The sequence below is a fragment of the Procambarus clarkii genome, chromosome 78 (assembly GCF_040958095.1).
Source record: "Procambarus clarkii isolate CNS0578487 chromosome 78, FALCON_Pclarkii_2.0, whole genome shotgun sequence".
NCBI lineage: Eukaryota > Metazoa > Arthropoda > Malacostraca > Decapoda > Cambaridae > Procambarus > Procambarus clarkii.
The window spans coordinates 12,877,132-12,904,186 of NC_091227.1; the positions used below are offsets into that span (position 1 = coordinate 12,877,132).

Here is a 27,055-nt window from a genome sequence, read left to right on the forward strand (position 1 = left end):
ATGCTAATCTTATATAATAACATTACATTTCACCATTTGTAGTTTAGCTATTCATTAATAAGGGTAAATAGTAGTTTGGAAATAGGGTTTATTTATGGAACAATTTACAATGTAATATAATAGATGTTGGGTAACTAGAATTGTTTCAAGCGTAGGTTGGACATTATATATATATGAATGAGGGTAAAATCAGTGTTTAGCCATGGGTAACAAGCATTCTCTAGCCATGGGTAACACACACATTGTCTAGCCATGGGTAACACACACATTGTTTACCCATGGGTAAGAAGCAGTATCAAGAATTTAGAATTATTTTCTATCCAAGCTGTCAGGATGTTACAAGAGAAATTGAATGCAGTGCAATGAGTGCATGATATTTCTGGAACTATATAATACTGTCGACAGTGAGGTCCGCAAACTATCTGGAAATAGTTTGAGAGGCTTTTGCCCCTTTAATATGGTCTCAGCTGGCCAGGTAATGTCTTTTCTTAATTGTTTGTACCGAGTGTTAAAGATAGGTTAGTTGCGAGCACCTTACCTGAGCTTGGCAGATGCAGACACCACAGGGAAGAACATTCCGTCCAGGTTGAAGCCCGTGAAGGCTCCGTTTACCTGCCGGCCATTCACGTAGAAGGTAATAATAGGCACCGTCAGGTCGAGGGCGCAGCCAATCACGTCGCCTTTCTTGATCAGCGGTTCCGAATCCTGGTCGACACATTCACAGGAGGAGACATAAATCATTAATATTTCTTATATTTTATAACTTTAGTTGTGAGAAGATTGTTTACTTGAAGCTGTATTCAGCTGTCTTCAAAATTGTCCCCTATCATGTTTGCGTTTTCTCCCTTCACCCCTCCCTGTATGTTTTATGTTGGATGTATTGTTACACCCGGCACGTATAACAGGTGCCTACATGCATTACCAAACACATGTTGTCAGAAACTAATGGCGCAGCATATTATTGATGAAGAGACTGCTTCAATTATCCACTCTTTCATGCTCACCGTAATGAAAAATCACAATCTGATGTTTAACGAAAGTTTTAATAATTTTATTTAACTTATGCAAATAACATATATTTGACTTCCATTTTAAATAATTTCCAACTCATGTAGAGGCTTAATGTATGCAACGTTACTGACTTTGAGAGAGAGCAGTACGTACAATAGGATTGACGAGGGTATATCTCCCGCCCGTCCACAAGTACGAGCCGTCGAATCCGTAAGAGTAGAGGTCGTCGCCGACGCCATTGCCACCCCACTTCTCACCTCCTCCAGGGTAGCTAACGTAGCCCTTCGTATTGGCCCATCCGAGACGCAAGTGTGGAGACAGGTGTGATATCTGCTCGATGTGGTCCAGAGTCACCTCGTAGTACCACTTCTGGTAAATGGCTGAGCCTTCCACGAAGCCCACGAAGATGTTGGGTCGTGCGCTGTAGCCAAGTACTGGGTATTACATACAGCCACAGTGCTGAGGGGAAATATTTTGGGCGAGGCAAAGGAAACTAGGCAAAGGAAACTAGGCAAAGGAAACTGACTGTTGCTCAATAAGGAAAATGTAAGAAGCGAGAAGACAATTGGATAAGAGAAGGCATAGGGTAGAGACAAAAGCATTTAAGACAGGAAAGAAAAGGGAAATGAAGGAGTATTAATGTATAGAGAATATCAAGGACAGGAGGGAAAGGGAGAAAATGTTGAGACAAGGGAAAGGCTACAGGACGTATTGTCTTGGCTGTCCTTCTGATATCGTCTAAGTTTTTCAGATAGTTGTAATACTGCCAAGATCACCTTACAATGCCTCAATATTGTTATGTATGTAAGCCCATCATTTATTGTATTACGGACCATGTAAAGTATTATTTTATGCTGAATGTAATTGATATTTAAATAGTAAAAAAGGTGGGGTCTTTGGTAAGCTTCGTCCACTTTCATCACGCAACTATGATGAACCATGATGAGTGGGTATGTAACACGTTGAAACTCTATGATTGATTTAAATATTATAAATAGTACAATCAACCAATCACAGCCAAGGTGGACCATGTTTCCTACTACGTTAATTGGCCGATGAAACCTCTGGGTCCGAGAATGTCACTCTTCTTACATTCATCGATGGATAAGGTCTATTTTCTTCTTTATGGTAGCACGGTGCAGCTTACGTGAAGGTTTCCTCCGCCCCGTGACTGCAGGGAACAAGGTCACAAGTGTTGCTACTCCTCCAACACGCTACTAACGTCACTGGACTGTTGAAGAAGTCCCGACAGAAGAAATAAACCCTACATGAAACACTTTCCTGGAGATTGTACCTGGGCCCAAAGGACATGCCTGGATACTTGAGGCAGAGCGGACGTGCCCGGTGAAGCAGCGATGCCCCGGGGACATGGAGAGTGGGCAGGAGGGGCTTGATGCAGGAAGGACATGATTGGCTCAGAAAGGATATACTTGGGCAGGGAGGGTATGACGGGGAACGTTGGGCATGCCTAAGACTGGGAGGATGTGCTTGAGATCAGGAAGACGTGTTTTGGGTAAGAAGGACTTGTTTGAAGAAAGTTGGTCGTTTTCAGATCAAGGAAGATCATCTTGGGAAAGGAAAGCCATAGTTGAGTCGTTGAGGAAGGTAAGGGAAGTGTTTTGTGATAGATTTGGTTGCATCAGGAAATATATCACTTTTATTCTCATTGTACTTATGAAGTGCTTAAATTTGATGAATCTTAATCTGCTAGTTCATTAAACAAAAATTATTTGTAGTTACTGCATTACCACAATGTGCACAGTCCTAAGAATGGAATGACTCCCCCTGGGAGTAAAAATTTCACTTTGTTGTTTAAATCTATGAGACATTACCAAAATGAGAATTACAACTGACTTTTGAAATATAATTAATATTGATGATGACATATGAGATTCTGATAATATAGGTGATCAATAGGAAGATATGAGAGACGAACGATGTAGGAGGTAAGACACCTTAAACTGTTACAAGATTAATGTAGTCACGGTACCAACTTAGAGAGAGGCGAGCACCTGGAAGCGTGACTGACCTGGATACATGGTCCACTAGTTGGGTCTGGAGGAGGAGGTTGCGGCCAGGAAGGAGGTAATCACAGATGTTGTTCTGCGAGGAGCGGACGGCCGTACCGTTGCCCACACACAGGGAGCGCAGTACGTCCAGCACATTGGGGTCGCGGCCATACTTCTCCAGCAAGGCGATAATTACCTTGATGTGCTCCTCCTGTTGTCATAACAATGAACTTGTTGCATGTGTAAACAATATTAACGCATGCTACACCGTTATTGTCACTTATGTAATTAAGGTAATGTAATTTTCATTTAAACTTTCCCAATTACAAATGTACAACTAAAGTTTTTGAATTGATTGTGTAAACGTGTATAAACCGTTTTACATTTATAAATAGGGGGTTTGGTGGGTGCTTGGAATCACTTTTGGGTTTTTGTTTGGAGGATGGGCTGGCACCAGTAGTGACTCGTGCTTCACTTAGGCTAAGGCACCAGTCAGCCCGTCCTCCAAACAAAGACCCAGAAGTGATTCCATGCACCTGCCAAACCCCCCTGTTTATGAATGAAAAACAGTTTACACAGGACTCACAACTGATGATGTTCGAACGCTTCCGGCACAAGTTCTTTACTAACGAATTTTGTTCGAACCACAACGCTGTAAATGCTTCACCCACGTACTTTTAACTGTCGGTATACGGACAGTTAAAAGCACATAAAATGAGCACAGGCTCTGGTAAGGAGTTCAACAATTGTTTAGGATCAAGAAGAAAAAGTGGGACATTTAGGGGGAGATAAATGGAACAGACCGTATACCATTTATTCACAAAGATACGGGCTGCAGAACACCGAATATGGGACAAAAAAGTAAGGGAATGAGGGCAATATCATCACAGATCAAGAGAGCTGTAGAGTTAAGGGCCCTAGCAAAAGCTAGAGGGGAAGAGAGAAAGAAATAACTACAGAAGTGACCAGGATGAGCGCAAAGCATCGCTCCTGGAGACAAACACAAAACGTGAAAATTGCGTGATCAGAAGTTGGAGTTCATGGAAGTTCGCATAAAAACTATGAATATTTCCATTGAAGAACAGACATAGACAAAAAAGAGAGAATAGAAACTGAGATAACAAGGGAGAAACAAAGGCATAGAAGAACACAGTAGACTAAAGATCAGGATCAGGATCAGTGAAATTGGGGTGACGAGGCATAGGCAAAGATAGCAAAGACAAGGGAGGATGGACCAGAAGCGGACTGACAGTCTGGAGTGGGAGGAAGCATCGAAGAAGGGCGGTTGCGAGAATTGGGGGGAAGGAAGGACAGAAGCAAGAGAGTGCACTGGATCAAGGACAGCATCCAAGAGAGAGATTCAAAGACCAAAGGAACCTCCGTATCAGGCGACTCCACCACTGAAATGGGAGGGGAAGCAGGGATAGTGTCGGAGTCGGAAGGTGAGGAATATATTGAAGCCATCATACTCGTTGGGGAGGAGGGAGAAGAGCCAGGCTTACGATACTGATGGAGAGAGACTGGTGTACCATCAGCAATGTGGTGGGCAACAGCCTCTACAGTCTCAACAAGAGAAGCAGAACGGGAATAGTCAACATGAAGAACGCTGGGAGGAGGATGGACAATGGCCAGGACAGACAGGCGGTGAGGAGGGCTAAAAGACAGAGGGGAGGGCTGAAAAGAAGGATTGGGGTGAGAAGGGAAAGAGGGAACAGGAGACAAGGAAGACTGGGAAAGTAGGAAGGAAACACTAGAAGGAGAACCACAACGCAAATGAGCAGATAGGTGGTGGAGGTGTCGGTGTCCAAGACCTGGAAACGGTTAGGAAACTGAGATAGCGAGAGAGGACGAGGGGGAGAAGTGGAAAGCAACACACGAGCATAAGACATATCGGAAAAAAAAGGGAAGACGGCAAACCTGGTGTCTCGCCTCAGGAAAAGAAAAAATGATCACAATGTTTCAAAGTGAGGATGGCTTCCTCAAATTTGTTGTGCACACATGTGCGGGAGAAGGCAGGGTGGGCATCACAGCAATTAATGCAGTGAGCTTGAGAAGAAGAACACTGTCTTAGAGGCTCGAGGCTCCACACAAGGGGCATAGAGACACCTCAATTGTGCACGATCATGAGGGAGGGTTTGAGTGAAGGTATCTATCGGGAGGATAGAATGGCCTTGGCCCTCAAGAATATATTTAATAACCTCATGGCAGTCTTTCAGTTCTCTGAAAAACTGTGCCAATGCTGGCATTTAACCTTAACCCCTAACTTTAACCATTTAACCTCTGTTCAGATCTTTTTTGAGATCTGAACAGGGGTATCTATCTCCAATGCAGGACAACGAAGCCAAGCAAGCAGCCGCTTCTTGAGAAGGGGCTACAATGACACGTGTACCAGAATGGGTGGGGTTAAAAGTGACAAATATATCCATTGAATCAACGAGGTGTTTATGGAGGAATAAATCATTAGGACGAGTAGGATCAACATGACTGAGATCAAAATACTTAGTGCACGTAGTCTGAAATGTAATTGATCAGGAAGAAATCATACATGTGCAAATGCGGAGGTGACGGTGCCGAGCTCCCCCAGTAAGAGAGGATGTAAAAGGCGGAGTTATTACAACGAGAGACGACGTCATGCCAGGTGATGACCACTGGGGGCTTGGGGCTCAACCCTGCCACAGAGGTGGGAGGGTAGCAGAGAGTGTTGGTCGGGAGAGTCAGAAAAGCAGCTTGGTCTGGGCCCAAAGTAGCTGGAGGGGCTAGAAAGCCTGACCTTCCCTCACAGTCCGAATCGGTGGCCTGGCCGCCCATCCCATCAGTCTGAGAAGTTAAATGAGGTCAGAGAAAGGCATAAAAACAAACTGGGAAAGATTTCATCCACGAATAAGCCCCCATACCCACCATGGAACCACAATTAGAGGATAGGACACCCATCAAGATGGGATCCCCAGGAGCGCATTGTGAGTATACGCCCTGCAATCGCAACCTTAAGAGCTGTCAGTCCGTTGAGATAGGGTTCAGCAACAAAGGCAAGGATTGACAATAAAAGCATCCCCCCCTCGCTCGACAACATCAGGTACCATAGTTCTACGAGTGAGTTAAAGTGTACCTCCCTAAACACCCGGTGTCAAAACAGAATATGACATTAGAAAAAATATTCAAGAATGGCAAAAAGTCGGCAGAAAGGGAAGTCAGAAAGGAGAAGAGGTGGGGGGAGGAAAATAAAACATGAGGAAGAAGAAAAAAGCATCCAGCAAAATTAGTGAAGACAGCAGCAGGAACATAAAGCTTCAAAAGGACAGAGGACAAGCAGTCCCAAAGAGCATCACATTCCGGCAGTCGCCCACCAGGCCCCCTCAAGACAGCAACAGGCTGGAAAGAGAGGGAGTTATGTCCAGATACACACAGTCAACCCACCCATCTATTTCCTATAGAATCAATGTGGCTCTATCATAAAAACTAACTAGATTTGTTACAAAGGATCTTCCTATTCGAAACCATATTGTCTGTTATTATAATATTATTATTCTCCAGGTGTTTTACCCATTTGGTTTAATTATTTTTTCTAGTACTGTATTTTGACTACCACGCTTGTTAATCATGTGGGTGTATATTTTAATGGGTTTTCTCGGTTACCATTTTTGAAGATTGGATCTATGTTTGTCTTTTTTCCAAATATCTGCTAAGATTCCTGTGGACAAAGATGTCTGGAATATCAATTGGAGTGGAATTCTCAGCTCAGTTGCACATTCTCACAGCACCCAAGGTGAAACTTCATTTGGTCCAACCGCTTTATTTCTTCTTAGACCCTTCAGTAAATTTCCACTTCGTCTCGAGACACCTCTATATATTCTATGGTGTTTCCTTGCCATTGGGTCTGGCTCTCTGATATCCTCATTTTTCACAAACATAATTTGGAACTGTTCATTTAGTCTTTCAAACATTTTCAATCAATCCATTTCAATCTCTGGATTTGTTTTTTACATGCAGCTTGCTTTTAATGAATTTATAGAAAAGGCCTGGATCTGTTTTACCTTTGTCAGCTATACCTTTCTCAAAGTTCCTTTCTGCCTCTCTCCTCACTGCTGTGTAACTGTTTCTTGCTTGTTTGTAGTGCTTGCATGTTTGAGGGTTAGGCCTCTTACTATAATCTAGCCATTTCCTTGTCTTTGTCCCTCTTTGTTCCATTCCTTGTCCCTCTCACAGTTTCTGTTGAACCAACCCTGTTTTCTGGTTCTACATCTCTGTTTTGGTGTATATTTATTTGTTTACCTTCATTATATAGTTCACAGACTCTGGTATACATCTCATTTATTTCCTTGCCTAGCAACAAGTCTTTCAAATTAAAATCATTAATGAATTTGTAAAGTTCCCCATAGTGTCCTCCCTTAAAATCAAGTTTGTAAACTATTTCCATTTCGCCATTCTCTTCTAGATTATATGACATGGCATATCTAATTTGCAACAGGTCAAGGTCACTTTTACTCAAGGAAGGAAGGTATTGAATGGCATATCTCTTCTTCTTTCCTAGTAAATACCAAATCCAGCAATGATGGAGCATCACCTTCTCTCATTCGTGTGGGCTGTTTAACATGTTGATTCATGCAAGATTCCAGGATGAGGTTTACAAATTTGTCAGTCCAAAAATCCTGTTCTTGCTTCATAGTCTTCCCAGTCACTCGATTTCAAATTGAAGTCACCAAGTATCAACAATCGTGATTTATCTTTATTTGATTTCACAATAATCTATCTTATGATCATTATAAGGCCCTCTCGTTTAACATTGAGCTCCTCCTTACTCCATGTAGTACTTGCTGGTGGACTATATGCAGTAATGATTATTAGTTTATTATTCCGACTGCAAACCTCCAGTGCCCTTATGTCGACTTCTCGAGGATTGTCGAGTATCAATTCTCTTGTCTTCAGTCGTTCCTTCACCAGGATTGCCCCTTTTCTAACTTGTCTGCCGCATCTCCAAATAGTATAGCCCCTCAGGAATACCACCTCATTTAAATTCTTATCCTCCATTTTCGTCTCTGTTAGTACGACAATATCTGGCATCTTAAGCTGTATTATATAATTTAACTCCAGTATTTTTTACCTTACCCCATATATGTTGGTATTCACAATTTTCAGAGACATGCTCCCTCCTCCTTTGCCCTTCACACTTCTTTTCTCTTACGCGTTTGTTGATTTACTTTCGTGTACCATCTCACAGGCTTCCCGGTCCCTATCACCTTGTAAAAAAAAATTATTCGTCCTCATTTCTGTTCTCATTTAAGCGTTTTGCTTCAGCAAGGTTCAGTGTCATCTTCTTTGTGTCTTCCATAGAAAGGTCTCGTCTTAATGACCAATATTTCCCTTCCTCATCATTTTGCAATTTCTTGGCATTCCTAAGCACTTCTGTCATTTGCTTTACTCCATTCAATGTTACCCTTAAGAGGCGAGACTTAACTTTTACATAGTTTCCTATTCTCCTAAAATCACTGACATTTTCCTTCATTGACAGGCCTTCCCCTAAAGCTACTATTTGCTTAACAAATTGTTCTTTTCCTGCTGCTCAGTCCGCCCCAGAAGGTATGTCCTTTTCTAAACATCAAAATATTATTATAGACCTAATTCTATCTTCAGTTTTCTGAACTAATGTGCTGCTAATAACCAGCTCTGTTCGAATTGCCTGCCTGATGTTAGTTCCTGACTTCTCATTTCTGTTTGTGGCTTCCAGACATACTTCCTTGATTGTTTCTTTATCATTTACAACTTGCGCATATGTTTCTTTCATTTCCTCCTTGTACTTTTCCAAATGTCTAGTAGCGTCTTCCATCTGAGTTGCAAATGGGTTTTCTTTCATAAATTCCTTGCCTAACTCGCTGGGCTGTATAGTTTCTCCTAATTCTTGTTCATTTATCTTTATTTTTGTTTATTTCCTCAAATTCATTTCCCTTCAATTTCCATGTCTCATATACTTTCTGTAATTCCATGATTTGTCCTTCCTGCTTCCTTACCTTGTCAGTCAAACTGGCAATTTCCTTATCCTGCTGCAACAAAATGTTTTATAGTCTTTACCTGGCTCTTGAGATCTTCGTTTTCTTCTTCTGAATTAAGGAATGTTCTTTTATAAGGCTCAAGTAAATCTTCAATCCTCACTAACTGACCTAGAAATACCACCTTCCTTTTATTTGTTTCTGAGTAAAATCTTTGAAGTCTGCCTCTTTTGATGTCTCCACTGACGGCCGTGTCCCATCCAGTTCTGCCCCATCTGCCATCTTGGTTTTGATTTCGTCGGCTCTGGTTAAGAAACCCTGGGACAAATTTTTCTACCAGATTAATATATTTTTCACAACAATCGCCCCTGTCCACCTTTTATCGATGATTTCGGTAAAGTGATGGCATCGGGAACACCACTTGCATAGCCCTCCCCACCACTATCACCCAGTTAGGACGCAAAGATCCTGCAGTTCTCAAGCTGTGTCACGACGATGGTGATGTGCGAGTGTAATTACCTAAGTGTAGTTAAAGGATGAGAGCTACGCTCATGGTGTCCCGTCTTCCCAGCACTCTTTGTCATATAACGCTTTGAAACTACTGACGGTTTTGGCCTCCACCACCAAACTTGTTCCAACCGTCTACCACTCTGTTTGCAAAAGTGATTTTTTCTTATATTTCTTCGGCATCTTTGTTTAGCTAGTTTAAATCTATGACCTCTTGTTCTTGAAGTTCCAGCTCTCAGGAAATCGTCCCTGTCGATTTTATCAATTCCTGCAACTATTTTGTACGTAGTGATCATATCACCTCTTTTTCTTCTGTCTTTCAGTTTTGCCATATTTAATGCCTCTAACCTCTCCTTGTAGCTCTTGCCCTTCAGTTCTGGGAGCCACTTAGTATCATGTCTTTGCACCTTCCCAGTTTGTTGATGTGCTTCTTAAGATATGGGCACCACACAACCGGTGCATATTCCAGCTTTGGCCTAACAAAAGTCGTGAACAATTTCTTTAGTATTTCGCCATCCATGAATTTAAAAGCAATTCTGAAGTTAGAAAGAGTAGCATAGGCTCCTCGCACAATGTTCTTTATGTGGTCCTCAGATGATAGTTTACTATCTACAACCACTCCTAGATCTCTTTCTTTATCAATTTTTTTTTAAGATTTCTCACATAATTTATAGGCTGTGTGGGGTCTATGTTCACCTATTCCACATTCCATAACATGGCATTTATTCACATTAAATTCCATTTGCCAATTGGTGCTCCATATACTTATTTTGTCCAGGTCTTCTTGAAGGGCATGACAATCGACTAAGTTTCTTATCCTTCCTATTATCTTAGCATCATCAGCAAACATGTTCATATAATTCTGTATACCAACTGGTAGATCATTTATGTAGACAATAAGCATCACTGGTGCAAGAACTGAACCCTGTGGTACTCCACTTGTGACATTTCTCCAGTCCGATACATTGCCTTTGATTACCGCCCCCATTTTTCTATCAGTCAGAAAATTTTTCATCCAGATAAATGCAGCTTACCTGTTACCCCTCCAATATTTTCCAGTTTCCAGAACAACCTCTTATGTGGAACTCTGTCGAAAGCCTTTTTTAGGTCCAAATAAATGCAGTCAACCCAACCATCTCTTTCCTGTAAAATCTCTGTAGCTCGATCATAGAAACTGAGTAAATTCGATACACAGGATCTTCCAGATTGAAAACCATACTGTCTGTCTGATATTATATCATTTCTCTCCAGGTGTTCTACCCATTTACTTTTTATTATTTTTTCCAATATTTTGACTATTACACTTGTCAATGATACAGGTCTATAATTGAGGGGGTCTTCCATGCTTCCACTTTTGTAGATTGGAACTATGTTAGCCTTTTTCCACACATCTGCTACGACTCCTGTATGCTGGGGTGTCTGAAAAATCAGCTGAAGTGGAATGCTGAGTTCAACTGCACATTCTCTCAGAACACATGGTGAAACTCCATCTGTGCCAACCGCTTGGTTCTTACTTAGCTCCAAGAGCATTTATTTCACTTTGTCTCTTAGACACCTCTATGCGCTCTATGCTGTTCTGTGGAATTCTTATTGTCTGGTTCTCTGAAGATCTCATTTTATACAAACACACTTTGGAACTTTCCGTTTAATGTTCACGCATTTCATTTTCATTTTCTGTGTGTCTGGCCCCCATTTTCAACCTCTGAATATTATCCTTTACCTGCAGCTTACTTTTAAAGAATTTATAGAAAAGACCTGGATCTGATTTACATTAGTCTGCTATACCGTTCTCAAAGTTCCTCTCCGCCTCTCTCCTCACTGACTTGTAGTTGTTTTTTGCATCTTTGTATCGCTGGTATGTTTGTTGGTTTGGCCTCTTCCTATAATCATTCCATGCTTGTGTCTTTTAATCTCTGGCCCTATCGTAGTTTCTGTTGAACCGACCCTGTTTCCTAGGTCTGCATCTCTGTTTTGGTATGAATGTTTGTGTGTCTTCATCGTATATTTCACAAAATTAGGCATACATCACATTTACTTCCTTGCCTAGCAACAAGTCTTTCTAGTTATACCCATAAAAAAATTTCTAAGTTCCCCATAGCGTCCTCTCTTGAAATCGAGTTTAACAACTGTTTCAATGTCCCCATTCTCTACTAGATTATATCGCATAGCATATTAAATGTCCAAGAGGACGTGATCACTCTTTCCCAAGGAAGGTACTGGATGTCAAATATCTCTTCTTCTTTCCTGGTGAATACTAGATCCAGTACTGACGGAACACCCCCTTCTCTCATACTTGTGGCCTGCTTGACGTATTGATACAAGAATGTGTCCAAGATGAGGTTTACAAATCTGCATGTCCTCTGTTCTTGCCTCGTAGGCCTCCCAGTCTATTGCCTTAAAGTCCCCCAGTACCAACAATCGAGATTTATCTTTATCTGCTCTTACCATAATCTCTTTCGTGACCAGTATGAGGCCCTCTCGTTTGTCATCCAGATCTTCCTTTGTCCATGTGTTGCTTGCTGGTGGGCTGTAGGCATTTAAAATTATCAGCTTATCATCTTGATTTGACCTGCAATGCCATTATGTCAATATCTCGAGGGTTTTCAAATTAACTCTTTCCTTCAGGTGTTCTTTCACCAGCACAGCCACTCCTTCCCCCTTCCTAGTTTTCCTGACACGTCTCCAAACTGAGTAGCCCCTTGGGAATACGACCTCATTTAAAATATTTTCTTCAAGTTTCGTCTCTGTTAATGTGACAATATCTGGGACTTTGAGCTGAATTATATCCTTCAACTCCAATATTTTCGATCTCACTCCATCTATGTTGGTATATACTATTTTCAGGAACATGTTCCCCTTCCCTTTATTCTTTACACCCCTCTTCCTTTAATGATTTTGTTGCTTTGTCTTTATGTACCACTTCACAAGCTTTCCAGTCCCTGACACTTTGTAGAAAAAAAAATTCCTTTCTTCTTCATTTCTATTCCCATTTAGACGTTTTGCCTCATGAGGTTCATTTTCAGCTTTTCTGTCCTCCTTTGAGAGGTCTTGTCTTACTGACCAAAGTTTGCCATCCTTGTCACATTGCAATTTTCTGGTATTTCGAAGCACTTCTGTCATATACTTCACTCCATTAAATGTCACCCTTAAGGGGAGGTTCTTGTCTTTCTCATATTTACCTATCCTCCTAAAATCACTGACATGCTCTTTTTAATTTAGGCCTTCTCCTAATCCTACTATTTTTTCTATGCTTTTCATCTCTTCTGCTGCTCGGTCCACTTTAGATGAAATTTCCTTCTCTAAACGTCCAAAAATTATTATGGACTTACTTCTATCTGCAGTGTTTTGTACTAGTTTACTGTTGGTTATCAGTTCTTTCCTAATTGCTTGCCTAAGATCCGTTTCTATGGTGTGTGTGTGTGTGTGTGTGTGTGCGTGTGTAATTACCTAAGTGTAGTTACAGGATGAGAGCTACGCTCGTGGTGTCCCGTCTTCCCAGCACTCTTTGTCATATAACGCTTTGAAACTACTGACGGTCTTGGCCTCCACCACTTTCTCACTTATTTTGTTCCAACCGTCTACCACTCTATTTGCGAAAGTGAATTTTCTTATATTTCTTCGGCATCTGTGTTTAGCTAGTTTAAATCTATGACCTCTTGTTCTTGAAGTGCCAGGTCTCAGGAAATCTTCCCTGTCGATTTTATCAATTCCTGTTACTATTTTGTACGTAGTGATCATATCACCTCTTTTTCTCCTGTCTTCTAGTTTTGGCATATTTAATGCGTCTAACCTCTCCTTGTAGTTCTTGCTCTTCAGTTCTGGGAGCCACTTAGTAGCATGTCTTTGCACCTTTTCCAGTTTGTTGATGTGCTTCTTAAGATATGGGCACCTCACAACAGCTGCATATTCTAGCTTTGGCCTAACAAAAGTCATGAACAATTTCTTTAGTATATCGCCATCCATGTATTTAAATGCAATTCTGAAGTTAGAAAGCATAGCATAGGCTCCTTGCACAATATTCTTTATGTGGTCCTCAGGTGAAAGTTTTCTATCTAGAACCACCCCTAGATCTCTTTCTTTATCAGAATTCTTTAAAGATTTCTCACATAATATATAGGTTGTGTGGGGTCTATGTTCTCCTATTCCACATTCCATAACATGACATTTATTAACATTAAATTCCATTTGCCAAGTGGTGCTCCATCTACTTATTTTGTCCAGGTCTTCTTGAAGGGCATGACAATCATCTAAATTTCTTATCCTTCCTATTATCTTAGCATCATCAGCAAACATGTTCATATAATTCTGTATACCAAATGGTAGATCATTTATGTACACAATAAACATCACTGGTGCAAGAACTGAACCCTGTGGTACTCCACTTGTGACATTTCTCCATTCCGATACATTGCCTCTGATTACTGCCCTCATTTTTCTATCAGTCAGAAAATTTTTCATCCATGATAGAAGCTTACCTGTCACCCCTCCAATATTTTCCAGTTTCCAGAACAACCTCTTATGAGGAACTCTGTCGAAAGCCTTTTTTAGGTCCAGATAGATGCAGTCAACCCAACCATCTCTTTCCTGTAATATCTCTGTGGCTCGATCATAGAAACTGAGTAAATTCGATACACAGGATCTTCCAGATCGAAAACTATACTGTCTGTCTGATATTATATCATTTCTCTCTAGGTGTTCTACCCATTTAGTTTTGATTAGTTTTTCCAATACTTTCACTATTATACTTGTCAATGATACAGGTCTATAATTGAGGGGGTCTTCCCTGCTGCCACTTTTGTAGATTGGAACTATGTTAGCCTGTTTCCACACGTCTGCTACGATTCCTGTACACAGGGATGCCTGAAAGATCAGGTGAAGTGGAATGCTGAGCTCAGATGCACATTCTCTCAGAACCCATGGTGAAACGCCATCTGGGCCAGCTGCTTTGTTCTTACCGAGCTCCTTGAGCATTTTTTCCACTTCGTCTCTAGACACCTCTATGTGCTCTATGTTGTTCTCTGGAATTCTTATTGTATCTGGTTCCCTAAAGATTTCATTTTGTACAAACACACTTTGGAACTTTTCGTTTAGTGTTTCACACATTTCCTTTTCATCTTCCGTGAATCTTTTTCCCATTTTCAACCTTTGAATATTATCCTTTACTTGCAATTTGTTGTTTATGAATTTATAGAATAGACCTGGTTCTGTTTTACATTTGTCTGCAATCCCTTTTTCAAAATTTCTTTCTGCCTCTCTCCTCACTGCCGTGTAGTTGTTTCTCGCATCTTTGTATCGCTGGTATGTTTGGGGGTTCGGCCTCTTCCTGTATTGATTCCATTTTTGTGTCTTTTGGTCTCTAGCCCTCTCGCAATTTCTATTGAACCAATCCTGTTTCCTAGTTCTGCATCTCTGTTTTGGTATAAATTTTTTGGTGCCTTTATTATATATTTCACAAAACTTGACATACATCTCATTCACTTCCTTGCCTAGCATCAAGTCTGTCCAATTATACTCACTAAAAAAATTTCTAAGGTCACCATAATGTCCTCTCCTGAAGTCTGGTTTTTCAACTGCTTCAACCTCCTTATTTTCTTCCAGCTCATAACGCATTGCATACTTTATTCCCAAAAAGACATGGTCACTTTTACCCAAGGGAGGAAGGTACTGAATGTCAAATATCTCTTCCTCCTTCCTGGTAAATATCAAATCTAGCATGGAGGGAACGTCACCTTCCCTCATCCTCGTAGCTTGTTTAACATGTTGATACAAGAATGTTTCCAGGATGAGGTCTACAAATTTACAGGTCCAAAAATCTTCTGTTTTAGCTTCATATGCTTCCCAGTCTATGGATTTCAAGTTGAAGTCACCAACTATGATCGTGATCTATCGTTATCCACTCTCGCTATAATCTCTCTTATTATTGTTATAAGACCTTCACGTTTACTATCTAGCTCCTCCTTTAACCATGTGCTGCTTGGCGGTGGACTATATGCATTTATTATCATTAGTTTATCATCCTCATGGCAGATCTCTAGTGCTATTATGTCAACTTCTTGTGGATTGGCAGTCATTATTTCGTTCACCTTTAGGTGTTCTTTTACCAGCACAGCAACGCCACCGCCTTTCCTAATTTTTCTGTCCCGTCTCCAAATTGAGTAGCCCCTTGGGAATATGACCTCATTTAAAATTACATCTTCAAGTTTTGTCTCCGTGAGTGCAACAATGTCTGGTGTCTGCAGCTGTATTACATCACTTAACGCCAGCATCTTCGATCTCACTCCATCTATGTTGGTGTATGCAATCTTCAGGAACTTGTTCCCCCTCTCCTTATTCTTCACTCCCCCTCTCTCTATTGATTTTGTTGGTTTGCCTTTATGTACCACTTTACAGGTCTGCCTACCCCTATCACATTGTAGAAAAAAAGAATTGATTTCTTCTTCATTCCTGCTCTCATTTAAATGTTTTGCCTCGGCGAGGTTCAGTTTCAGCTTCTCTCTATCTTCTTTTGAAAGATCTCGTCTTAACGACCACCCTTTCCCATCCTCATCACTTTGCAATTTTCTAGCATTCCTTAGTACTTCTTCCATCTGTTTGGCACCGTTTAGGGTGATCCTCAAACGTCGATCTTTCCCTTTTACGTACCTGCCTATTCTCCTGTAGTCGCACACATTCTCTATGGTTGTAAGACCTTCCACGAGGCCAACAATTTTATCTACTACTTTAGCTTCTTCTACAGCTCTTTCTGACCTAGACATTATCGCCTTTTCTTTGCAGCCAAAAATGATCAGGGACTTACTCCGATCAACTGTGTTTTGCACCAACTTCGGGTTAGATGCCAATTCTTTTCTCACTTCCAGCCTATTGTTTGTTTTATCTTGGTTGCTGCAGTGTTTGACTTCCTTTACTGCTTCTTCTATTTTTTCCTTCTCCTTGGCCACTTGTGCATAAGTGAGTTGCATATCTTTCTTGCACTGTTCATAACTTCCACACATTACACACTTCCCTGTGTAACTTCCTCCATCTGTGCTGACAAAAGCTGTTTCTCCTGTTGAATTTCCTTACCTAACCTATTGTAGTCATTTATGTTTAAATTTACTTTAACTTCTTCCAAAGCTATTTTTAAGAGTTTATTTTCTTCTTCCATGGCTTTGCAATTTGTTTCCAATTGATTCTTATCCTTGCGCAAGTCTTTCACTAAACCCTCAAGACATAAAACTTTGCTATTCAAATGGTCATTACTTTCTTTCAATTTACTAATTATTTCTACATGATAGTTCACTATAGTATCTAAATTTACCAACTTGTTATGTAGACTGCTAATATCAATGCTTTCTTCATTGAATCCCTCAAAATCAAGCTCTGTTTTGTTTTTCCCCTTGCCAGTGGCCATCTTGAATGTTCTTCTCTGCACTGTAAACACTAGCGCAACTTTTTCTCATCCGATTTTTCACTTCTCTTAGCACTTTCCTGTTATCTCACCTATTTTTCAAGAGCACTATACCTTTATGTTCTCTGGGACACCACTCACTACCATCAACCTGTACTACAATACTTAGGATTGTTGAAATATGCTGGAGCTCCTCTGCTGCAAGTGTTGACCCTAGGGATGTCACCTTTTGAATTTTTGAAGTGTGTGTGTGTGTGTGTGTGTGTGTGTGTGTGTGTGTGTGTGTGTGTGTGTGTGTGTGTGTGTGTGTGTGTGTGTGTGTGCGCGCGCGCGCGCGTGTGTTATCCTGTCAGTCTGTATCTGTGTGTATGTGAGGTGTACCTTCATAACGTTGAGAGCCTCGGGGGAGTCTATCAAGACACAGTGGAGCACATCGAGCATGCCGGTTCCCTCGCCGGCTGACCCCAGACGAGAAAAGAGCCAGTTGAGGCGGTGGCTGTTGGCGAACTGTGAGCAGTTGGTGTGGTTCCCCTTGATGACGGCAGCCAGCAGCTGGTAGAGGTATCCTGTCATAAAATAACACAAGTTACACATCAGCCACACAGTTATAAACCTGACCTGCACCAAAGTACTCCCAATAATACTTAGGTAAAGACTAGTTAACCACCTAGACGGGATTAGGTACGTAAACAAACAACGAAATGGCTTCATTTCCTAAATTTGAACATCAGTATTGACCGCTGTGTTAAGTATATCATGTGTACTGCTTTTGTTTACATTGTTTAAACTTTACATGTTGTTATCTTCCAAATCACTGCAGATTCTTAAAATATACCTCAGTCAGTAGTTTTGTGTACTTATGTATACCTCAAATTATTTGTAAACTTTAAGATTTGTCCAAACGCTGTGCGAGTTATTGACGTTATTATTTACCATGGTACGACACAAGTGAACACTATAAGAAGAGCTTTATTGAGTTAATTTATAGATTTAGCTTGGCATGAGTCTCAGGAGCAGTGATGTGTGTACTCACCTAATTGTGCTTGCGGGGGTTGAGCTTTGGCTCTTTGGTCCCGCCTCTCAACTGTCAATCAACAGGTGTACAGATTCCTGAGCCTATTGGGCTCTATCATATCTACATTTGAAACTGTGTATGGAGTCAGCCTCCACCACATCACTTCCTAGTGCATTCCATTTATTAACTACTCTGACACTGAAAAAAATCTTTCTAACGTCTCTGTGGCTCATCTGGGTACTAGGTTTCTACCTGTATCTCCTTGTTAGTGTCCCACCCGTGCTGAAGAGTTTGTCTTTGTCCACCCTGTCAATTCCCCTGAGAATTTTGTAGGTGGTTATCATGTCTCCCCTTACTCTTCTGTTTTCCAGGGACGTGAGGTTCAGCTCCTTTAGCCTTTCCTCGTAGCTCATACCTCTCAGTTCCGGGACGAGTCTGGTGGTATAACGCTGGATCTTCTCTAACTTTGTCTTGTGTTTAACTAGGTATGGACTCCAGGCTGGAGCTGCATACTCCAGGATTGGTCTGATATAAGTGGTATACAGGGTCCTGAACGATTCCTTACACAAGTTTCTAAAGGCAGTTCTTATGTTGGCCAGTCTAGCATATGCCGCTGATGATATCCTTTTGATGTGGGCCTCTGGGGACAGGTTCGGTGTGATATCAACCCCCAGATCTTTCTCTCTATGTGTGACACGGGAGCAGTGATGTGTGTGACATTGGAGAAGTGATGTGTGTGACACCTGAGCATGATGTGTGTGACATTGGAGAAGTGATGTGTGTGACACGGGAGCAGTGATGTGTGTGTGACACGGGAGCAGTGATGTGTGTGACACCTGAGCAGTGATGTGTGTGACACGGGAGCAGTGATGTGTGTGACACGGGATCAGTGATGTGTGTGACACGGGAGCAGTGATGTGTGTGACACGGGAGCAGTGATATGTGTGACACGGGATCAGTGATGTGTGTGACACGGGAGCAGTGATGTGTGTGACACGGGAGCAGTGATGTGTGTGACACGGGAGCAGTGATGTGTGTAACACGGGAGCAGTGATGTGTGTGACACGGGATCAGTGATGTGTGTGACACGGGAGCAGTGATGTGTGTGACACGGGATCAGTGATGTGTGTGACACGGGAGCAGTGATGTGTGTGACACGGGATCAGTGATGTGTGTGACACGGGAGCAGTGATGTGTGTGACACGGGAGCAGTGATGTGTGTGACACCTGAGCAGTGATGTGTGTGACACGGGAGCAGTGATGTGTGTGACACCTGAGCAGTGATGTGTGTGACACCTGAGCAGTGATGTGTGTGACACGGGAGCAGTGATGTGTGTGACACGGGATCAGTGATGTGTGTGACACGGGATCAGTGATGTGTGTGACACGGGAGCAGTGATGTGTGTGACACGGGAGCAGTGATGTGTGTGACACCTGAGCAGTGATGTGTGTGACACGGGAGCAGTGATGTGTGTGACACGGGATCAGTGATGTGTGTGACACGGGATCAGTGATGTGTGTGACACGGGAGCAGTGATGTGTGTGACACGGGAGCAGTGATGTGTGTGACACGGGAGCAGTGATGTGTGTGACACGGGGGACAGTGATGTGTGTGACACGGGGGACAGTGATGTGTGTGACATGGGAGCAGTGATGTGTGTGACACGGGAGCAGTGATGTGTGTGACACGGGAGCAGTGATGTGTGTGACACGGGGGACAGTGATGTGTGTGACACGGGATCAGTGATGTGTGTGACACGGGGGACAGTGATGTGTGTGACACGGGAGCAGTGATGTGTGTGACACCTGAGCAGTGATGTGTGTGACACGGGGGACAGTGATGTGTGTGACACGGGAGCAGTGATGTGTGTGACACCTGAGCAGTGATGTGTGTGACACGGGGGACAGTGATGTGTGTGACACGGGAGCAGTGATGTGTGTAACAGCTGAGCAGTGATGTGTGTGACACGGGGGACAGTGATGTGTGTGACACGGGAGCAGTGATGTGTGTGACACGGGGGACAGTGATGTGTGTGACACGGGATCAGTGATGTGTGTGACACGGGGGACAGTGATGTGTGTGACACGGGAGCAGTGATGTGTGTGACACGGGATCAGTGATGTGTGTGACACGGGAGCAGTGATGTGTGTGACACGGGAGCAGTGATGTGTGTGACACGGGAGCAGTGATGTGTGTGACACGGGAGCAGTGATGTGTGTGACATGGGAGCAGTGATGTGAGTGACACGGGGGACAGTGATGTGTGTGACACGGGGGACAGTGATGTGTGTGACATGGGAGCCAGTGATGTGTGTGACACGGGAGCAGTGATGTGTGTGACACGGGAGCAGTGATGTGTGTGACACCTGAGCAGTGATGTGTGTGACACGGGAGCAGTGATGTGTGTGACACGGGAGCAGTGATGTGTGTGACACGGGGGACAGTGATGTGTGTGACACGGGAGCAGTGATGTGTGTGACACGGGGGACAGTGATGTGTGTGACACGGGAGCAGTGATGTGTGTGACACGGGAGCAGTGATGTGTGTGACACAGGAGCAGTGATGTGTGTGACACGGAGGACAGTGATGTGTGTGACACGGGGGACAGTGATGTGTGTGACATGGGAGCAGTGATGTGTGTGACACGGGGGACAGTGATGTGTGTGACACGGGGGACAGTGATGTGTGTGACGTGGGAGCAGTGATGTGTGTGACACGGGGGACAGTGATGTGTGTGACACGGGAGCAGTGATGTGTGTGACACGGGGGACAGTGATGTGTGGGACATGGGAGCAGTGATGTGTGTGACACGGGAGCAGTGATGTGTGTGACACGGGAGCAGTGATGTGTGTGACACGGGGTACAGTGATGTGTGTGACACGGGAGCAGTGTTGTGTGTGACACGGGGGACAGTGATGTGTGTGACACGGGGGACAGTGATGTGTGTGACACGGGGGACAGTGATGTGTGTGACACGGGAGCAGTGATGTGTGTGACACGGGAGCAGTGATGTGTGTGACACGGGAGCAGTGATGTGTGTGACACGGGAGCAGTGATGTGTGTGACACGGGAGCAGTGATGTGTGTGACACAGGGCCAGTGAGAAGACTGTCAGGAAGTGTGTCGAAGACACACTTCCAGACAGCACAAGACCACATTAAGTGATGAATGGTAACTTACCATTACTTACCTTGTGAGGTAAGTGGCTAGTCTTACCTCACTAAGATCCAAAAGGTAAATAAATATTAGTTGATAAATTGAGAGAAAAAACAAGTGTAGATGAGGAGGAAGAAAGAAAGGGTTGAGAGGTCATGGAGAAAGAGACTATGAACAAGTGAGTGCCACTGTCAGAGGGAGTAATAGAAATGATTGGTTAAGAATGACAAGGAAGTGTGTGGAGTTCCAAATATTGTTAATGAATAAGAAGGATTCCTTGGTAGGATGAGGTGGTGATATAGGCACTTGATGACAAGAAAATCCAATAGACGTTGTGGATACAAAGTGAATGAGAAAGGGAAGACAATTTAAGTATATTGGGAGCAAATATTATTAGAAAAGTTCAGATACTCAAGAACAAGAAATAAATGAGGAGATTGGGATAAACAATGAAATAACACCATAAAAGTACTGAAAGCTCTTTCAGACTAACTAAAAGAAATAAGAGGAAGACTTGGAAAGGAGGGTAACTGAGAATGAATGTTAATGATGAACATTAGAGAATGTGAAATGGTTCAGAGAAGATTTAAAGTGGCGGAGAGAATGTTGTGAATGTCTAACGGGTGGAGGCTATGAAAGAGGAGCCAATAGGAACATAATTGGATCTGACGGTGGGAGAAGAAAGATATTATGCTTTCTGATGTATCAATGTAAGAGGTGAATATATTTATGATAAACTGAAATGTGACAAAGTTGCAGGTGCTGATGATGTATATGGAGGAATTACTAAATGTTCTGTAAAGAAAGCAATAGAGTGCATGTGGGAAATTCGGCAGAAGGCAAAAAATAAAAGCAATATGCCAGGGAACTATTTTTTTGCACTGATTTTTTAACTGTGCAAATATAGCAGAATACAGCGACTGAGAGAATGAGAGAGAGGCGTTAATTTGCTGAGTTAAGTGGGCAACGTGTATGTAAGGACACTGGCCGCAAGTGTAATAGAAATTAGTGACAAATTGATCAGTGATGAACAAAGTGGATATTGTGGTGGTGGAAGAAGGGGGGTGGATCACACGTCGGCATCAAGACACCCTTCAGAGAGAGGGAATGTTAGACACGCTGTAAGGTGTACATTGCATTTTTGGACATGGAGAAAGCATATGATAAAGTTACCAGAGAAGGAGTTTGGAGAGTAATTGGTGTGTAGAGAGTTGGCAGAATGCTACCAAAGTGCTGTGGAATGTTCCTATGTAGGAAGCAGAGCATGTGTAAGAATTATTGGTGTTATGAATGAATGAATGACTGACTAATATTAAGGTAGGTGTACATGAGAGTTGTGTGATATCTGCCCTGGTTGTTCCGTACACACATGGGTGTAGTCACGAGGGAGGTCAAGGTCACAATGCCAGACACGAGTGTAAACATCGTGTAAAGACTTAATACCAGTAATTAGAGCATGACAAATTTTATGTGAACAGATGGGATAGATTTTAGAAGAAAGTAAAAGGAAGATTTGTAAATTACTTTAAAATTGTATTGTGTTAACAGACTGTTCAAATAAAATAGGGATTCAAGTTATGGAGGTGGAGAGACAAGGAAATTCTTAATGTGACACAAAATAATGTGTGACATCAACAGTGAAATGCTGTTAGTGGTCACCGTCTTAATACCCGGGATATATGAGTGATAAAAGACGAATGTGTGTAATTAAGGACGAGAGCAGAGTCAGCTAGCGAAGAAGAGTGAGAGGCAGTGAAGGCCTTGGTTAGGAGAACTAAACGTTGAATGGATGCAGCCCGAGGTGTACATAAAGTAGTAGTGTTTGTGAAACATTGTGTGGTACCATCGGTGCCATATTTATACATTAGTCTACCAAGCAACAGGGTAGGGCCTCACAAAAGCAAAGATTTTGTATATATATTTAGCACTTTGTGAAACCCTCTTCTGCAGATTTTTAACAAGGAGCCTCCAAGCTTTAAATAGCTTAGGGCCACACCATGTCTATATCCAACCCGTTCTCGCAAATTCGTAAAGTCAATATTGACTTATTAACTACGTGCATAGGTGATATACTAAACATAATAGATACCCTTAAAAAGATTCATAGAAAACACCAACCTTACCTAACCTTGTTAGTATCTTAAGATAAGCATCTTATTGCTTCGTAATTACAATTATTACTTAACCTATACCTATTATAGGTTAGGTAATAATTGTAATTACGAACCAATAAGATGCTTATCTTAACATACTAAGTAGGTTAGGTAAGGTCGGTGTTTTCTATGAATCTTTTTAAGGGTATCTATTATGTTAAGTATGTCACCTATGCACATATTTAATAAGTCAATATTGACTTATTAAATTTGCGAGAACGGGTTGCTATATCCTGAACTGGTTATGAATACGTAAATTCAAGCTTTACAGTAGAAACAACTCATAATCTACGGTATAAACAACTCATAATCTAGGGTAGAAACAACTCATAATCTAGGGTAGAAACAACTCATAATCTAGGGTAGAAACAACTCATAATCTAGGGTAGAAACAACTCATAATCTAGGGTAGAAACAACTCATAATCTAGGGTAGAAACAACTCATAATCTAGGGTAGAAACAACTCATAATCTAGGGTAGAAACAACTCATAATCTAGGGTAGAAACAACTCATAATCTAGGGTAGAAACAACTCATAATCTAGGGTAGAAACAACTCATAATCTAGGGTAGAAACAACTCATAATCTAGGGTAGAAACAACTCATAATCTAGGGTAGAAACAACTCATAATCTAGGGTAGAAACAACTCATAATCTAGGGTAGAAACAACTCATAATCTAGGGTAGAAACAACTCATAATCTAGGGTAGAAACAACTCATAATCTAGGGTAGAAACAACTCATAATCTAGGGTAGAAACAACTCATAATCTAGGGTAGAAACAACTCATAATCTAGGGTAGAAACAACTCATAATCTAGGGTAGAAACAACTCATAATCTAGGGTAGAAACAACTCATAATCTACGAAACAGGTCTTGAATGAGAACTTAGGAGAATGGAGTAAGAAATTAAGTGTGGAGACGTATAAATAATCAAAAATGGGCCCGAATATTACCGAGATGGGTTAGTCATGTTGCAGGAATGGATTATTGCAGACGGGGGAAGAAAGTATTTTCAAGTAATATGATGGTTTGACATGAAGTTAAAATCTGGGAACAAGTTGGGTGGACAGGGAATGAGTGCGTGAGGAAGCAGTGAGTAAATGTGTGAGGGAGAAGTGAGTGCACGAGAGAGCGGAAAGAGTGTGGGATAACATACAAGATATGGTAATGGAAAGGCTAGAGAGAAGAAGATTGGAAGGTTAAATGCATTTGTATGGTTCACGAGGATCACTATACACCTGGCCTTATATAGCTGTAGATTGGTGCTGTTAATGAATGCTGTATAATGCTGTATATATTGCATTGTGAAAAATATAGTAAATGAAGGTGTGACAATGTAAATAACCATCTTTTTTTCATATATTACTTATTTTTACTTCGCTGAAGTCTCTTCAATGAACGAGAGATATGGAAAACTTGTAATGTATGTATGTATGAGCTAAGTAGACTTAAGTTGGCACTTATGGCAGCTAAACAGGCACTAGCTGCTCCTTGTAGCGTTGAGGAAGATAATAACAGGAGCATATAAGCAAGGACACATAAGATGTCTGTTGTCATGGGTCAAATTACTGGTTGAAACTCATCATGACGGTCACAGACCAGGCTGTGCCATAAGTAACCTGACTATAGAGACACTAGTCATTTGTAAGATAACACACAATTTGTAAGGATCAAAATGACTTTAAAATACATGTTACTTGTCTTTAAGTGAGAAAGCAGCCGTCGTAAGAGCAAGAGCCATCATGCTGGCCACACCTGATATAATATCCCAGTCGAGGCCGGCCTCCTCCCCGGCGAGAGCCACCAGGTAGCCCTGCTGGGTGATGATGGTGATCTTGTCGATGGCGTCCAGGATCAGGTTGAGAATGCCTTCTTCTTGGAACAGGTCCTGGCGGTTCCTCAGGGCTCGTAGCGACACCTGCCTCTCGTTGTGTTCTGAACGACAACAATAATTACACTGCAAATTCTGTTATTTATTCCCTCGGTGAAGTTATCCCTTGTCTAGGGTGAAGCTCTTCTTATCATACAGACAAATGACATTGCAAACAATATTATCAAATATTAAACATAAAAACATAACCTGATCATCTAATGATACAAAAATATAATATAATAATAATATAATATTACTAAAATACACATGTGGTAAATATATAAAAGTTCACTCAAAAAGAAAGTAATGAAGTGAATGAGATTATTTTTATGTCTTTGATGGTGCTGGGTGGACGGGTGGGTGATGGTGCTGGGTGGACGGGTGGGTGATGGTGCTGGGTGGACGGGTGGGTGATGGTGCTGGGTGGACGGGTGGGTGATGGTGCTGGGTGGACGGGTGGTGATGGTGCTGGGTGGACGGGTGGGTGATGGTGCTGGTTGGACGGGTGGTGATGGTGCTGGGTGGACGGGTGGGTGATGGTGCTGGGTGGACGGGTGGGTGTTGGTGCTGGGTGGACGGGTGGTGATGGTGCTGGGTGGACGGGTGGGTGTTGGTGCTGGGTGGACGGGTGGGTGATGGTGCTGGGTGGACGGGTGGGTGATGGTGCTGGGTGGACGGGTGGGTGATGGTGCTGGGTGGACGGGTGGTGATGGTGCTGGCTGGACGGGTGGGTGATGGTGCTGGGTGGACGGGTGGTGATGGTGCTGGGTGGACGGGTGGGTGATGGTGCTGGGTGGACGGGTGGTGATGGTGCTGGGTGGACGGGTGGTGCTGGGTGGACGGGTGGTGATGGTGCTGGGTGGACGGGTGGTGATGGTGCTGGGTGGACGGGTGGGTGATGGTGCTGGGTGGACGGGTGGTGTTGGTGCTGGGTGGAGATGGTGCTGGGTGGACGGGTGGGTGATGGTGCTGGGTGGACGGGTGGTGATGGTGCTTGGTGGACGGGTGGTGATGGTGCTGGGTGGACGGGTGGTGATGGTGCTGGGTGGACGGGTGGTGTTGGTGCTGGGTGGACGGGTGGTGAGGGTGCTGGGTGGACGGGTGGTGATGGTGCTGGGTGGACGGGTGGGTGTTGGTGCTGGGTGGACGGGTGGTGATGGTGCTGGGTGGACGGGTGGTGATGGTGCTGGGTGGACGGGTGGGTGTTGGTGCTGGGTGGACGGGTGGTGATGGTGCTGGGTGGACGGGTGGTGATGATGCTGGGTGGACGGGTGGGTGATGGTGCTGGGTGGACGGGTGGGTGTTTGTGCTGGGTGGACGGGGTGGGTGTTGGTGCTGGGTGGACGGGTGGGTGTTGGTGCTGGGTGGACGGGTGGGTGTTGGTGCTGGGTGGACGGGTGGTGATGGTGCTGGGTGGACGGGTGGTGATGGTGCTGGGTGGACGGGTGGTGATGGTGCTGGGTGGACGGGTGGGTTTTGGTGCTGGGTGGACGGGTGAGTGATGGTGCTGGGTGGACGGGTGGGTGATGGTGCTGGGTGGACGAGTGGGTGTTGGTGCTGGGTGGACGGGTGGTGATGGTGCTGGGTGGACGGGTGGTGATGGTGCTGGGTGGACGGGTGGTGATGGTGCTGGGTGGACGGGTGGTGTTGGTGCTGGGTGGACGGGTGGTGATGGTGCTGGGTGGACGGGTGGGTGATGGTGCTGGGTGGACGGGTGGTGATGGTGCTGGGTGGACGGGTGGTGATGGTGCTGGGTGGACGGGTGGGTGATGGTGCTGGGTGGACGGGTGGGTGTTGGTGCTGGGTGGACGGGTGGTGTTGGTGCTGGGTGGACGGGTGGTGATGGTGATGGGTGGACGGGTGGGTGATGGTGCTGGGTGGACGGGTGGTGATGGTGCTGGGTGGACGGGTGGGTGATGGTGCTGGGTGGACGGGTGGGTGTTGGTGCTGGGTGGACGGG

General features: G+C 43.3%; 1 protein-coding gene across 1 annotated transcript in view; it reads right to left on the reverse strand.

Annotated features, from left to right (window-relative positions):
* Positions 1–25,364, reverse strand: part of RyR (Ryanodine receptor) — a 374,701-nt gene extending 349,337 nt beyond the window's left edge. Inside the window, exons 1-6 of the mRNA XM_069314342.1 lie at positions 25,353–25,364; positions 24,978–25,179; positions 17,277–17,461; positions 3,041–3,231; positions 1,165–1,432; positions 539–705 (exon numbers count right to left, since the gene is read on the reverse strand). Of these exons, the coding sequence (XP_069170443.1) occupies positions 539–705; positions 1,165–1,432; positions 3,041–3,231; positions 17,277–17,461; positions 24,978–25,179; positions 25,353–25,364 (1,025 nt within the window). The remainder of the gene's footprint in view (positions 1–538; positions 706–1,164; positions 1,433–3,040; positions 3,232–17,276; positions 17,462–24,977; positions 25,180–25,352) is intronic.
* Positions 25,365–27,055: the final 1,691 nt, after the last annotated feature.